The following is a 15,902-nucleotide window of genomic DNA, read 5'->3' on the forward strand; positions in this document are numbered from 1 at the left end:
TAGCATTCCCTCTATATTGCAATAAAGATCAGGCTGATTTATGCAATAAAGTTGCTGGAGTGGGCTTAAAATTTTACAACATTCTGATTCCAAAGTGATGGTGCTACTACTGAACACTGTTCAGTACGGCAGGCATGGTAGTGTAGTGGTTAGCGTAATGCTATTACAGCGCCAGCGACCTGGGTTCAATTCCGGACACTGTCTGCAAGGAGTTTGTACGTTCTCCCCCTGTCTGTGTGGGTTTCCTCCCACATCCCAAAGACGTACGGGTTAGGAAGTTGTGGGCACGCTATGTTGGCGCCGGAAGCGTGATGACACTTGCGGGCTGCCCCCAGAACACCCTATGCAAAGGATGCATTTCACTGTGTGTTTCGATGCACATGTGACTAATAAAGATATCTTATCTTTACCAGCAATCTAATAATTCAACAAGACCAGACCAGAGTGCAGATGATCATTCAGTGTGTACAAGCATTAGAATTCAAATCGCAATACAACTTGAAAATCAGCCTGAATAAATAATCCAAACACCAGGGGTAGAATTAGACTGTTTATAATGTATTTCACATTGGATTATTTTCTTTACAGAAGAAAGCTGAATTGATTCATTAAACAATGTCTTAGGTGTAGAAATTCCACTTCATTGTATTCACGAGGTGCTGGTTAGTGTATGAATGGCAACTGTATCTGTTTTGCTGTCTATAGAGGAAATGTGTGTCATGCATTGAGCAAAGCATTCCATTTTCTTACAACTACTTGCAATTACATGTGCACGGGCAGGTGGGTGCACACATACACACCTCTCATACGTGCTGGATCACTCCCCATACACAGTCACAGAGAATTTTACATACATACATGGTATCTCTTGCACACATCATATCCTGTACCTCCCCCACCTACAGCTCAACCTCTCCCCTCCCCACACGCAGGAGGGGTGCATAGAGGACTGCATCCTCAGATACCAACACTCAGAATAGCATAACCACTTTCAAAGCTGCACAAGTATATGCATACACACATAAACATGCACATCCAGAAACATACTTATAAAAGCATACAAAATAAGAGCTGGAGTAGTCCTTTTGGCCCTTCAAGCTTGCTCTGCCATTCATTGAGATCATGGTTGATTGTCTACCTCAACGCCATTTTCCTGAACGATCTTCATATCCCCTTATATCCAGAAATCTATCAATGTCTGTTTTGAAGGAACTCAGTGACTGAAACTCCACAGCTCCCTGGGCTGAAACATATTTAGATGAGCAGAACCACAACAGCAGAAAAGGCGAACAGAAGCAATCAGAAGCAAAGACTTGCATGCCAGAAAATGAACTTTGGAAAATCTTGATAGCTTTCAACAGGTAACAACAATTCTTTGCTTGTGCTGAGTATATTTTAGTGTTCAAATCATTCTTTTAAATAGTCGAACGCTTTCAACAGATGTTTTTGCTCTTTAATTCAATTCCCCAATGTGATAAACACTGGTCCCCTAATAACAGACCAGGTCACCATTCCACTTCTAAACCTGGCCAATGAGTCCAGCAGAACGTAATTCACATGGGATGAATATTCCCTGCAGACACAGAGATAGAATGAACACAAAAAATCTGATGCTGTAATTCTTCCCATTGTCAATGTGTGAGACAGACCTTGAATAAAACTTTGCATGTCTAAATCCACATTCTTCCACATGCTGAGACAACGTGTTGTATCCTCAGTTGGAACTTGTGGTATTATTTTATTATTTGTACAAGTCTGAATGTGTAAAACTAGATTGGATACAGATAGATGATTTTGCACCTCGCACTATTGAAGTGATGGGTTATATAAAAAAGAGGAAAGTTGTTATTTTAAATTTAGAACCTTATGTGTAAATTTATAGGGAAACTTAATTCAATGAAATGGATTTTCCTTCCTCATTAAAATAATACCAGTTCTCTTTCCAAATTAATTTACCTTTCTTCAGTGCTGCTGTGCGTCACATTCCGGTACTAGGATGAGAATATCTTGTTATCTTCCTTTTCTGTTTTTTCCCACTATTGACCAAAGCTTTGTTTTATCCAGTGTGCTGTTGATTACAGATGAATATCTAATGGTCCAAAGGCCATTGCAGTCCAGGTACAAGATTGTAATGAACCAAAGTCTTTCCATTATTTTTTTTACAATCTGGAAAGATGTTAACACCAAACTAAATCCTGTTCCCAGACTGAAACATTTACCAATTATCCAAATTTACAGCAGGAAACAATCCAGCTGCAAAATTCAATGAGGACTGCAGGCAATAAACAAAACCTTTTATGTAGCAGGCAATGTTTCTTTTCAGTGTTTCCTGCACCTTGTGTTTAGCTTAAATTTTTAACTGGGCTAGGGAACAAAGGCTTGAAATTTGGCAACTGTTACTAGGCAATCATAATTGTGATCCAGATTGTGCCTCAACATACTGCTTTATTAGCAAGGATTGAATTGTACTTCACAAGTAGCAGATTACCATAATAGATTCAACTGGATTAATCACTACAAGCTTGCCATGTTTTTTGATGGGATCTTTTGAGCTGCCTGTCAGCAGTTCTATGTTACTTGTGTTTACAGGCAGAAGTTGCCCAGAATGCTACTCCCCACCACCAGGTGATTCATGCTCTGCTGAGATTGTTCAGTCCATCTGCGTCGCCGAGTGGTGGAAGGTCTCTGCCTGTGTGAGACCTTGGAAAAGGTATCTGGGACCCGGGAGTATGGGGCTAGATTCCAACAGTGAAGGCAGATCTGGGATGAGATAGACATTTGGGGTGGAGTCTTGAGGAAAGGTGCAGTGACTGGGGAAGGAACTCAGTCCCGAGCTTTGGTCTCGTGGTCAGAAAGAAGATTGTTCATGTATTTTAATGAGAAGGTAAAAAAGGCTGCAAGTTTTTTTTAAACAGTGCCTTCCTTTCCAGTGATTGACAATGGAAACTCTTGGTGATGGTTCTTAGTTGCGTCCTTGTTTGGGGTTAGCACTGGTTATTGAGGTCCCCTCCTGATGTTATAAAAAGGAGGTAACAAAGGAACATCTCCATGGATTTCCCAGTCAACCACATAGGTGGACCAAACATTGCAGTCATCAGTATTTCATTGGGTGGAGTGCTCTGACTCATTGCCATCAATGCCAATCTTAATTAACTGCCAGACTAATTGGGGCCCATCATTAACCATGGAGTGTGGCAGTTTCAAACTGCCCTGGTTCTTTACCTGCCAGAAACTGTCTCTGGGACCATAATTGAACAGTGTATGGATACCTGGCCAAAAATTATGGACTTTTCTTTATACTGCATTTGGGGTTCTTTCAATGACTTTGGGAATCTTTGAGTTCAAGTGGGGAATACACTATTCATTTCCCATCAGGCTTAATCTTGGAAGAGAATCCAACACAGAACAGTATATCTTATTGGGTCCAACCATACCATGTCCCCCTTGAATTCCCACCCCCTTACCTTGGGTTGGCCCTTAAGTAGCACCTTCACACGGTGCCGCTTTCATTCATTCGCTTGGCTGGGTAATTATCACGTTGGGTTTTATATGATCCTTGGGAGAAGAACTGAATCTATCCAACTCTTCTGAACCTTGTTTGATTGTTATTTACAACAGGACAAATGACTAGGCTCCCTTAACCAAACAGCTTTACTGGTGGTTGTTATATCTTCTCCAAACTCTATCGATACAATTACCTCTATTACAAATTGGCTTTCTACTTTAAAATCACTTACAACTATCAGCTAAGTAGAATAGTTTGTTAATATGCTCCTTGGATGTTTGGTCTGGGCACAAGGTATTTTCAAGTTGACTGACTTTCTTTGACTGTAGTTCTTCCTGCTGCCGGCAGCAACAGTCTTAATGTTTGCACCTCTGCTCTTTATCCTCATTGGCCACTGCTACAGGTAAGTGATCCGCCGCACTACTAGTTCTCGATTGACCACCTGACCGTGCTTTCCTGCTACTGGATGTACGTCTGTACCACGTTTCTCCACTGTTACCTTGTTACATAGACGTTAGATTTTAGCTGCTACATGTAAAGTTTTGTCTTTGAACTTATCAGCCCAGCTTTATTGGTGTTTTTGTGTGTTGTAAACAGTCCTTCAAGCGGATTCCACAGTCTTTTTGAGGTATACTTTATACCTCATTTAATAGATTTTCTTCCTGGATACAAACTATGATCCATTTTGAAACATGCTATCCACATAAATGCTGCACATAGCTCTTATTAGGTCTGAGCAGATATTCATTACCTTCCTCTATTTTAAACATGTTATAAATAAATCATTCTATATATATATATATGTGTAGATTAACAAAGTCAAAATAGTAATAGAACATAGAACACTACAGCACACTACAGGCTCTTTGGCCCACAATGTTAAGCCTACATTTTATCCTGCTCTAAGATCTATCTAACCCTTCCCTCCCACATAGCTCTCTATTTCTCTATCATTCATGTGTCTAAGAGTCTCTTAAATGTCCCTAATGTATTGACTATTTTTCATAAGATTTAGAAGTTCAAGTGCCAACACATTGAGAGGCGTGAATAACATATTAGTATCAGAAGGATTAAAACTGGAGTGCACTGTAATACAATCAATTCAATTGATAACATTCACTTCTCTAATTTCATAAGTAAGTAACACCTGGCAACAACCACCCTCCCATCCATCACCAGCCCACTACAACACCTCAATGCAAATATGTGATCCTTTTTAAACTGTCAGACATTTACTGCAAACCTCCCAGCCTTCAACTGTCATAGTCTTAAATCACTCCCAGTTGTGATTTATCTCAAATGATACCAATAAGAACCTGACTCTAATTAGAAGATTGTGGGTGCATTTGTAGTTGACAATCAGCTAATATAATGACCACAGACTGAAGCTGTTGGTGCATTCTCTGCTTCCCTCGCACACTTTCAAATACTTTTACATATCCCAATAAATTGCTATTCAATCATATTCATCACAGCGAGGAAGTTTTCTTGTTCAATACAATACTAAAGACAAAAAATAAAATATAATAACTTGAATCAAATGTGAATATTTAACAAATTTCTGTTTGATTATTTAATATATTATACCAATATAACAGGAAAGAGGAAGGCACAATATTTTAAAATGATTCCATTTCAAGGTATCCTTGGACTGACAGTTTTATCAAATGAAAAAGTCAACTTTTATTTCCACAATTCAAACTTTATTCTTTGATGTGCAGCAAAACCCTAGAATGCACTTCTTTTTTCACTTGCATTTAGGATCTGATCATTCCCTAAAGGAGTCATTAGGATATGATCATTCCCTAAAGAAGTCAGGTAAATGGCTCCTAGTCTGTTTTATTCTTGAAAGTATCAGACGATGCTGAATTTGTTAGGTCCAGGTCTCTGATGGACAAAGTCTTAAGTTCAAGTCATCAGTATGGTAAATCTGATGTTTGCACACAAGTACATAAATTCTTAAGGCTGCTATCTCATTGAGAAATATCTTATTTGAGATTGCACACCAATCATTCTCTAACTATTTTCCAAAATGGCAATTCATCTTCAGTTTTTAAATACATGGGAATCATATATTCATAATTATACACACTAGCATAGCTATGCCAACCAGATTCACATATGACCATGGTGGAATTCAGATCCTCATTCCTTCTAATATTATTTTCGAGCAATAGTCATCGGCTGATAAAGTAAGACAAGAAAAAATGACAAATACAAAGCATGTCCTTGTAAGCAAACCTGGTAAATTCTAAATGTTTGCTTTTCTTCTTTAAATTCCTTTGGAGTTCATCATGTAACTGAAAAAAAATCCAAAGGTAACTGGAAACATCTATTTGTCACTCAATTATTTTAGTTCAAATTACACTTAACAAAATCAGCTTCTAGTTGTAGCCCAATTATTTTAATAACATTCTCTGAAAAACAATTAAGCTCAAAAGAACATTGACACAGTTTAAATCAATTCCAAACCAAAATGTTGCTCAAGGATTTCAAAAGAATTTTTGAGAAATGTACTTCCTCTAATGTAGAATACCAAGGCTTAAGAGCTTTCAACTCCAAGCAGAACAGCAATTGATTCCGAACATGGGAGACTGCTCTTTTTAAAGACTCATTTTCACACAAGGAATGCTGAGGCAAACATTCAGACATATTTTCACACATATCCTTGATTTTCTTTACTCACACCTTCTGTGTTAAAGCTCCCTTGCATCAATAGGGCAATTAGAGTTCTCGGCCAATAGAAAGTTATTTGCTGTCATTCCCTTTCTCAACACTACTCCATGAGTTCACTCATATGGACCCTACAAGCAATCAGCAAATGCCTGTGAATTGTCTCTTTACTCCTGCCAAGTTTGATACAATTTCACAAACAGACGGCCTGCATTCATTTCTACTGCTTTTAGGACCTAGTTCATTGGACCCTGGTGGGTATTTCCTTCCCTTTTCACAGCTGTGGGCAAACCCTCGAACATACTAAACAAATATGATCCCAAGGTAAAGATAAGCCAAATACAGGCCATTATTGTACACCTGTAAGAAAATGGCTGATTCAAATGTCTGTGATATGACCATACCAGTTGGAAATTTGTTAATTTTACCTCAGCAGGATGGAATTCATTATATGGCACCACAACCTTGCTTTGTAGAACCTTCTCTTGACTCAGTTGAGCTCCTGGAGCACATTTACAATGCTACATGGGGCTTATGGGTGATAGGTGGATATGCCCAATAATTCCATTATTCACTTGTGGTTCTGCCCTGACCATTGCTCATTGACTGGAGATTCCCTGTCAACATTCAGCCCCATTTTACGGGGTTTCAGTGGCCACCTTTGCAATTGCCTTTTCTGCCCTGCATAATCCCCCTCCATTTAAGTTTCTCGAGGATCAAAAGCATAAAGTTGGCCTTTTCATTATCCCGTTCTTCCTCTGCATGGTCTGCTTTGGCTTCCCATCTATCACATCTCCCATGGTCAATCCTAGCACCTTTGGGTAACCTTCATTTCCTCCCACTTTAAACACTGAACAATATTCTTACCCTTCCATCCACACACCCCCCCCCCCACCCCTTTCATTTCTTCCACAAAAGTCTTTTGGGCAGACATTCCTTCATAAATATCCTCCACCCATCTCACTTCTATATTTTTACAACAGTGTTCCATTATCATCATTAGAATTTGGCTTATCTGACTTAGGAGCACTTCAACCCACTATTATTTGTCTTGTAACACTAAGGCCCTTTGTGGTGACCAAAATCTGTAGGAACTGGGCCTTTCCAAATCACGTCCTTTACAGGAATTTAACATTGTGGCTTATAAGGCAGATGACTAGGGTGCCTTAATCAAATAGCTTTATCGAGGTTGTGTTATACTTTCTACAAATTCAATCAATACTCCTACCAGTATTACATATCATTAAAGCTACTTTCAAATCACAAACTATTCTACTTTCAGATCCCCAACTTAGCCAATACCCACATAGAAGAGATCCATGTTTTAATAGGATTTTAATGGCTAGAGTCATACAGAATGGAAACATTCTGTATGATCCTTTGGCCCAAGATGTCTATCTGAGGTACTCCCATTTGCCTGCGTTTGACCCACATCCCTTGAGGCCTTTTCTATCCATGCACCTGTCCAAATGTCTTTTAAACATTGTAATTGCCCCTGCCTCTACAGCTTCCTCTGGCAGCTCATTCCATATATCAACCATCCTTTGCGTGAAAAAGTTGCCCCTCAGGCCCCTTAAACCTATGCCCTCGAGTTTTAGACTTCCCAATTCTGGGAAAAAAGACTGCAACCATCCACCTCATCTATGCCTCTCGTGATTTTATACACCTCTACAAGATCACCTCTCAGTTCCTACACTCCAAGGAAAAGTTCTAGTCTGTCCAACCTTTCCCTACAACTCAGTCCCTCAAGTCATAGTAACGTCCTTGCAAATCTTTTCTGAACCTTTTCCAGTTTAATGACATCCTTCCTCTAGCTGGGTGACCAGAACGGCACACAATGCTCCAAGTGCGGTCTCACCATCGACTTGTACAGTTGTAACATGACATTCTGACTCTGGTACTCAATGCCTTGACTGATGAAGGCAAGTGTGCCAAATGCCACCTTCACCAGCCTGTCTGTGGCATTTTCAGGGAACTATGTACATGTACCCCTAGGTCTCTCGGTTCTAAAAACTCTCCAGGACCCTACCATTTACTGTGCAAGTTATGCCCTGGTTTAAATGACCAAAACACAACACCTCACACTTGTCTGAGTTAAATTCCATTAGCCGTTCCTTGGCCCATTTCCCCATTTCATCTAGATCCTGTTGTAATCTTGGATAACCTTCTTCACTATCCACTACACCAACAGTTTTGGTGTCATCCACAAACATACTAACCATGTTAACAACAATCATCAAAATTGTTCCTGTAGATGCCAAGCAACAGTGGACCCAGCACTGGTCACTGACATATTAATAGGCAAAGCAGAATTTTCTGCTGCAGTTCACTAAACGGTTTCTCAGTACACTGGAGTTTTCTTAATGACTAAAATAATCTGGGTAAATTGCAATAAATTAATATTTACAAAGATGAATTGAAAGAGCTGTTGTCTCATCCATTGAAGAGATAATTGGACCCAGCCCAATGTTGCCTGTGGTATGGTTGGCCATGTTAATAGTTCAGCTCTTAACAATAAGGGGATTATTGGAGCAACACACACAAAATGCTGGAGGAACCCAGCAGGTCAGGCAGCATCTATGGAGGGAGATAAACAGTTGACGTTTCCCAGATTCCAGCATCTGCAGAATCTCTTGTGTCAGGGGATTATTGGTATTGGTAGTAAAACGTCCACCCATTAAGATGAAATTATTTGCCATTTATTTCAACTGGCCTTTGCATTCATGATGTTACATAAGCACAGGCCCACTCTACTCTCAGTGTACAAAATACGTGACTGATAATTTTGTTTAAAGTCAGCCTATGGAGAAGCTTGTCGGGAAGCTAGTAGTCTGCTAACTCTAACCTTTGCTTTACTTTCTTTGATGGATGAGCAATGATTATTAAGGGTAAAACATTATGCCGAAGTCCATTGCTGGGAGCAAGCCAGGGGCAGATTCCACTCTTACTTTGGTCCTTGACAGTAAATAATCCTGGAGAGTCACAGAAGTACCAAGCAAGAAGAAGCTCCTGTGCTTTCTCTACCCCTTCTCAGCAATTTGTTCATTAGGGAGCCCGAGGACATCAGTGGCACTGGTGACAGAGTCATACAGCATGGAAACAGGCCCTTCAGCCTAATTGGTCCATCCCAACCAAGATGCCCATCTTAGCTAGTGTGGTGACTCACCGTCTAGTCGGGCGAACCGGCTCGACAGTCGGGTCGCGCAGCGTCGGAGCGACGAGGCCCAAGATGGCGGCGGGCCTCGTCTTTCCGAGCGACGGGGAGAACCCGCGCGCGGGAAAGTCCTGATGACGTAGGACTTACGTCATTACTGGTTGTTTTGGGCGGGAACATTCTCCCTTAAAGGGCCCGCGCAAGGCGGGAAAATAAACCAGTTCTGTTTGGCAATCCTCCGAGTAGAGTCTTGTTTTATTCCACGGTAGCAACCGCTACACTAGTCCCATTTGCCTGCATTTGGCCCATATCCCTCCAAAGCTTTCCTATCCACGTACCCGTAAGTGCCTTTTAAATGTTGTTAATGTATCTGTCTTAACCATTTCCTTTGGCAGCTCATTCTATACACCCACTGTGTAAAAAAAAAAGTTGTCTCTTAAGTTCCTATTAAAATCTTTCCCCTCTCACCTTAAACCTATTCTCTCTAGATACACAAGAGACTGCAGACGCTGGAAATCTGCAGCAACACACAAAATGCTGGAGGAATTCAGCAGGTCAGGCAGCATCTATGGAGGGAAATGGACAGTCGATGTTTCGGGTCAAGACCCTTCATCAGAACTCTCTAGTTCTCGATTCCTCAACCCTGGGAAAAAGACTGAATGCATTCAGCCTATCTATGCCCCTCATGATTTTATAGATCTCAATAAGATCACCTCTGTCTCCTACGCTCGAAGGAAGAGTCCTAGCCTGTCCAACCTTTCCCTATAACCAAGTCCCTCAAGTCCTGCCAACATCCTTGTACATCTTTTCTGCACTCTTTCCGGTTTAATAACATCTTTCCTATAGCAGGGTGATCAAAAATGAACGCAATAGTCCAAGTGCAGCCTCACCAGCCTCCTACACAACTGCAACATAACCTCACAACCTCTCTACTCATTGCCCTGACTGATGAAAGCTAGCTTGCCAAAAGCCATTTTCACCACCGTCTACCTGTGATGCCACTTTCAGAGAACCATGTACCTGAATGACAAAGTCCCTCTGTTCTACAACACTGCCCAGTGCCCTACCGTTCACTGTGAAAGCCCTACCTGGATTTGACTTTCCAAACTGCAACACTGCACACTTATCTGAATTAAACTCCATTTGCCATTCTGAACTGAATCCAAATCAGATTTATCACTGACAGATGTGGAATTCCTCATCCCAGTTACCCAGCTGATCAAGATCCCACTATAATTCTTGGCGACCTTCTTCACTGTCTACAACACCACCTATTTCAGTGTTATCTGCATCTTACTAACCATGCCTTGTACATTCTTATTCAAATCATTGATGTAGCTGACAAACAACAATGGGCCCAGCACCAACCAGAGGCACACCACTAGTCACAGGGAGGGAGCTAGCACTAAGAGGAACATTTAAAGGGGGAACAACTTGAAAACTAATGTGCCTGTGAGGCTACTGCTACTGCTGCAAGCAAGGTTTTCATAGCACCTGTGCATACATGAACTTGTGCATATGACAATAAACTTGACTTTGAAACAAAAAAATACCCTGGCCCCCTTGGCAGTGGACCAAGTTGGTTCCCATTTAACCGTACAGAAGGCCCGCATGCTTTCTTGTGCAAGTCTAGCACCGTGCCTTTGCTTGTCATATGTACGAAGGAATCACTGAACCATCTTATGGTATACCATAAAATTAGGCCATTCCATGCTGAATTCGAGGGCCTGGAATAAAAACCTGCTGGTGTGCCCCCAGTGGAGTGAACCAAGTACTCAGTCACATTCAGCGACAGGGCTTTTGGTAACGTGTCATCACCGACAGCAATGAACTGCTGTGCTGCACAATGTCATTTCTACACCTAATTCTATTGTGCAATTCTAGCATTTTTTATATTTACATCACTTTCTTTTCTTCAACATACTCAGTAGGGGTGTAGGAGGCGGTAACATGGGTCAAGATCAACAAGTTGCACTTCACGTTTGTGCCAACACCTTCCCTGCACATTTTGGGAGCTTTAATGTTCTAATTGTATTTTTGTGATAAAGCTGTCATCACAAATGAGCAATGCACAGGAAATGAAATTACTTCCTGCAAAGCCAAGCATACAGCATGAAATAACTTTTACAAAACTCCCTAGACTATGCAATAACTACTTCTCACTTGAAACTTCCTATCTTATACAAAATCAGATTTTTAAAGATTTATATATAGCTCTGCAAGTAAACACTTCCTAATTCCGTCCATTCTGTTCTTGAAATACATGAACATTTTTGAGATTTCTGTTCTTTTGTTATCTCTATCTTGAAGCCTCCAGACAATATATTGCATTCCACCCTACAAACCAGATCAGAACTCAGTAAATTCAATTATCTCAATTGTTGGAGGTTTTGAGTTCTTTCTGGTGTATCTGATGAAGCACAGATGATAAGGACACATGTTATATTTGTGTTTCACATATATAGAACAAAAACTGGTTAATTTTATCCCGTTTATCTGCAGATCAAAGAAACATTCAACTGCTTACTTTTCTTTGCTCTTAAGCTTAAGCACTGGCTTTTGAAAAATCATCAGATCCATAAAAGAGATTACACTGGTATACATGAGTGAAATGGTCTGTCTAAAAGTATCAACTGCACCAATTTAAAAACTCAGCAGAAAGACATGAAACAATGAATGTTTAGTTGCCATGGTGATGTTTTTATATACCAAGATCTTGATCACATCAAAAGGCCGGCATTTCCCTAGGATACATTGGATTTGATAATGTAAGGCACAAAGTTCCAGAAAACTTTAAACTCTGGAGCAAGAGCTTTCCAACTGCAGACAAAAGCTATCCATTGTTTCCCTTAAGGTTCCTTCACAGCATATAAAATGGTTTAGAATACAAAATGGATGCATTTTAAGAATGAGAAGTCAAAATGATGAGGACTGAGCATTTGCTTGTTGCTCAAAATATGCATATCATTAGATTAGCTAAAATATAATCTATATTGAAAAGCTAAGCAGCTATTTCACACTAATAATTCAACGAGATATTCACAGTAAAATTGCTTTTTCTAAGTTCAACCACATGTAGAAACATGCATTTCTCATCTTCCCCTCCCCCTGAGGTATTTCTCTAATGTGGTGAAACAATTTCTGTCATGAAATTTCTAATGTAAAATGCCATTCACAATCAGACTGAATTGAACATTCAAGGGTAAGCAAGCCATTCAAGCACTCGAGCCAATTCTGCTGTTCAAATGGACAAAGGCTACTCTGCCTCATAAGCCTATCTACGTTCCTGTGTTCAATAACCTTTACTGTCTTTTCCTAACAAAAGTCTATCCATCACACTTATTAAAATTTCAATTGATTTTGCCTCAAACAGCTATTGTGGGAGGTGCCTTTAAGATCCACTGATCAAAATCTTATCTCGAGTCTTTAAACATTATTGCTAAAATGTTCTCTCTCTCTCTCCCTCTTCAACAATGGAGGCAGTGGGTTTAGAGACTCATTTCCCCCCTTTCCTGCCTTGTCAAATTAACTGTCTTCATCTGTCACCCATTCCTGCTAGGGTACAGGTCAGTGGGTATGGAAAGTCTTTGTGTGCCTCATCTTCATGTGCCAGCTGTGTTGATAAGCAGCATCAGAGCAGAGACTCAGTCCTGACCTTATACTCTTACATGTCCACTTTCCAGCAGCTGCATTGGGCACCATTCAGAAGGGCGGACAGAACCGACTGGATTTTATTCCCCTTCCTGGCCCATGTGCATTGAAGTTAATTGTTGCTAAGGACGCTTCTTTGGATCATTTGGTCAGAATCATTTAATACTGCACCCCTACTGTGCCCTCATTCACTGAAGCTTCAGGGTAGGCTAATTCAATGCGTCAACCTTGCTCAGTGTCTACATGAAGTTTAGTCTTCACCATATTCTCCAACCCAGGACACCTCAAGAAGAGAGCAAAAGTAATGATAACATTGGAAAAGAATTTGAAACCTTCAGGTTCTAACACTCAGAGTAATTTATAAAAAAAATACAGAAAAGTACTATTACATTTATAATTATTAACTTTCAAAAGTTTCTACAATAATGTAAAGATTCTCCTTGAGCATTAACAGTGCAGTCGGCATGAGCATTACTTCTGCATGAATATACAGGGGCCCAAGCAAGGGCGATCTTACACGAGAGACAGTATAGAGCAAAGCTTAAAATGACATCAACATTGGAAGTAATTCACAAGTCAGTGTCATAACTTAAACCAGGCTGGAATGTAAATGTAGGATTCTTCAAATAAATCACACTTTGTAATAATGCCATCGAGCTCTCAGTCATGAAGTATTCATAAACTCACCATCTAAGTATTGGTCAAGTTAATAATGGTGCTTGCCCTGACCTTCATATGCAGACTAGTGCCTGTCACACAGGAAATTCAGCAATCAGGAGTTTAAGAACCATGATTAGTTCAATTGTTATAAGCAGATCGGAGCAAATTCAATCTTCCTTTCCAATTCATTCCCCCAGATACGTCAATAAAACGATGTTCAGTTTAAGAGGGAGGGACACTCGGAGTCTGACTTGAGGTGAGATCCAATGTTGGCTGACTCGGTCCTTCACAGAAATTGTCCTTGTCTGCTATTTGCTGATGTTCAGGAATGCCCTTTCCTGGTTCCTCTTCATAGCAGGAGGCAGACGCTGCTTTGTCTTCATAGTACATTGTCAGCTCGTCATTATTGATGATGCAATCAGTGTCATCCTCGTTCCGATGGTCCTGTGTTTTAGAAATAAAATCAACCGTTACAGGTACTGATAAAGTCCCACAATGTGATTCAGCTAACAATATTGCTTGTGGGAATACAGGAGGAGAGAGATCATGGTAGATCTGTATAAAAGAGGTGTACAAGATGATGAGAGGCATTGATCATGTGGATAGAGGCTTTTTCCCAGGGCTGAAATGGTTGCCACAAGAGGACACAGGTTTAAGGTGCTGGGGAGTAGGTACAGACGAGATGTCAGGGGTAAGTTTTTTACTCAGAGAGTGGTGAGTGCGTGGAATGCGCTGCTGGCAACGGTGGCGGAGGCGGATATGATAGGGTCTTTTAAGAGACTTTTGGATAGGTACATGGAGCTTAGAAAAATAGAGGGCTCTGGGTAAGCCTAGTAATTTCTAAGGTAGGGACATGTTTGGCACAACTTTGTGGGCCGAAGGGCCTGTATGTGCTGTAGGTTTTCTATGTTCTAAAACACTAATTGAGCTACAGCCAAGTACTATGCACATTTCTGTTCACAAGAGTGTGGTTAAAGGAGGAAATTTAAGCAGGTATTGCCAGAGCTGGAGGACTAGTTTTGATGAGACTTAGTAGACTGGAATTAGTCTCTTTGGTACACAGAAGGGGAAACTTAATTGAGATGTGTCAAATAATGAACGGCTAAGATGGGGTGAACATTTCCCTTAGCAGCAAGGACAATAAGTAGGGACAGAGATATACAAGAATTAGAGATGTTGAAGAATATCTTTTCACTCAGAGACATGGAGATCTGGAACTCAAGTCCAACAAATGGATTAGAAAAAGAATATCTTTTCCTAGTTTGTTTTTAAAGGCAGAAATAGCACATGATGTGACTTGATAAATTTAAGTGTTTGCACCCAATTCCTACTGAAGTCCTGTCCATTGGAAAATTGGGACTTCCTGTTGCATTTCCCCTCAATGCCGATGTCATTTCCCTGTTGTATTTTGCAGACACGATGATGCGCAGTGCCCATTAATGAGTGACAGAAACTGGATGTCTTATAACCTTCACAGTTAACACAAAGAGTACATCAAATTGAAGTTGTGAACATTGTACAATTTAACAAAGCCCCGGGGTATTACTTCTATGCATTAATAAAATCCCTTATTTTTCATACAAATATTAATTGCCAGCAGCCCTCTGTACAAGTCAAGGCCTCTGTAGCCCAACGCTGCTGCAGATTCATGTGGGGAAAATTGGGACCACGATATGAGATTGGATCAATCTGTGCTTGGGAAGTGGGAGGGCATCTTCCTTGCAATATTCTTGTGCCATTGCCCCCGTCACCCAGCATTGTCTCCCCCCCCCCCCCCCCAACTCGGCATTCTCCCCTCCTACTTCTGTTTTCTTGATTCCACACACTCCCAGCCCCCGCTTGGGTTGCCGTGAAGTGCAAACCTCCCTCGATGGTCAGCGCATGAACACTGTTGCAGCTCTGAGCTTGACAAGTGCAATGTTCTTCTGTGGAGTGCACAGGATGGGTTTTAATACTTAATGGGATTAAACCATGGAAACAATTTCTTCAAGCAATAATGTTCTAACTTCACAACTTTGTTTTGGTGGTTTCCACTTCTGGGTAAATGCCAATTTCTATGTGTCACCCCTTGGGAAAGACAATGGTTTCTGCCTCCATTACAATAACATTATATCTAGATGAACACTTGAGCGATAACCCAGGGTTGGCAAGTAGGATTAACCCAAACAACTCCTTATCCGGTCAACACAGGCAGTGGCTGAATTACCTCCATCTGGACTGTAATTTAATAATATTCATAGAATCATAGCAAAGCTGAGA

General features: G+C 40.6%; 1 protein-coding gene across 1 annotated transcript in view; it reads right to left on the reverse strand.

Moving 5' to 3' along the window:
* Positions 1–7,090: 7,090 nt before the first annotated feature.
* LOC127572097 (sodium/hydrogen exchanger 9-like) overlaps positions 7,091–15,902 on the reverse strand; it is a 363,415-nt gene continuing 354,603 nt past the window's right edge. The window contains exon 16 of the mRNA XM_052018976.1: positions 7,091–14,087. Within this exon, the coding sequence (XP_051874936.1) occupies positions 13,866–14,087 (222 nt within the window). The 3' untranslated portion in view covers positions 7,091–13,865. The remainder of the gene's footprint in view (positions 14,088–15,902) is intronic.

Source organism: Pristis pectinata, chromosome 6 (genome assembly GCF_009764475.1).
Source record: "Pristis pectinata isolate sPriPec2 chromosome 6, sPriPec2.1.pri, whole genome shotgun sequence".
Taxonomy (NCBI): domain Eukaryota; kingdom Metazoa; phylum Chordata; class Chondrichthyes; order Rhinopristiformes; family Pristidae; genus Pristis; species Pristis pectinata.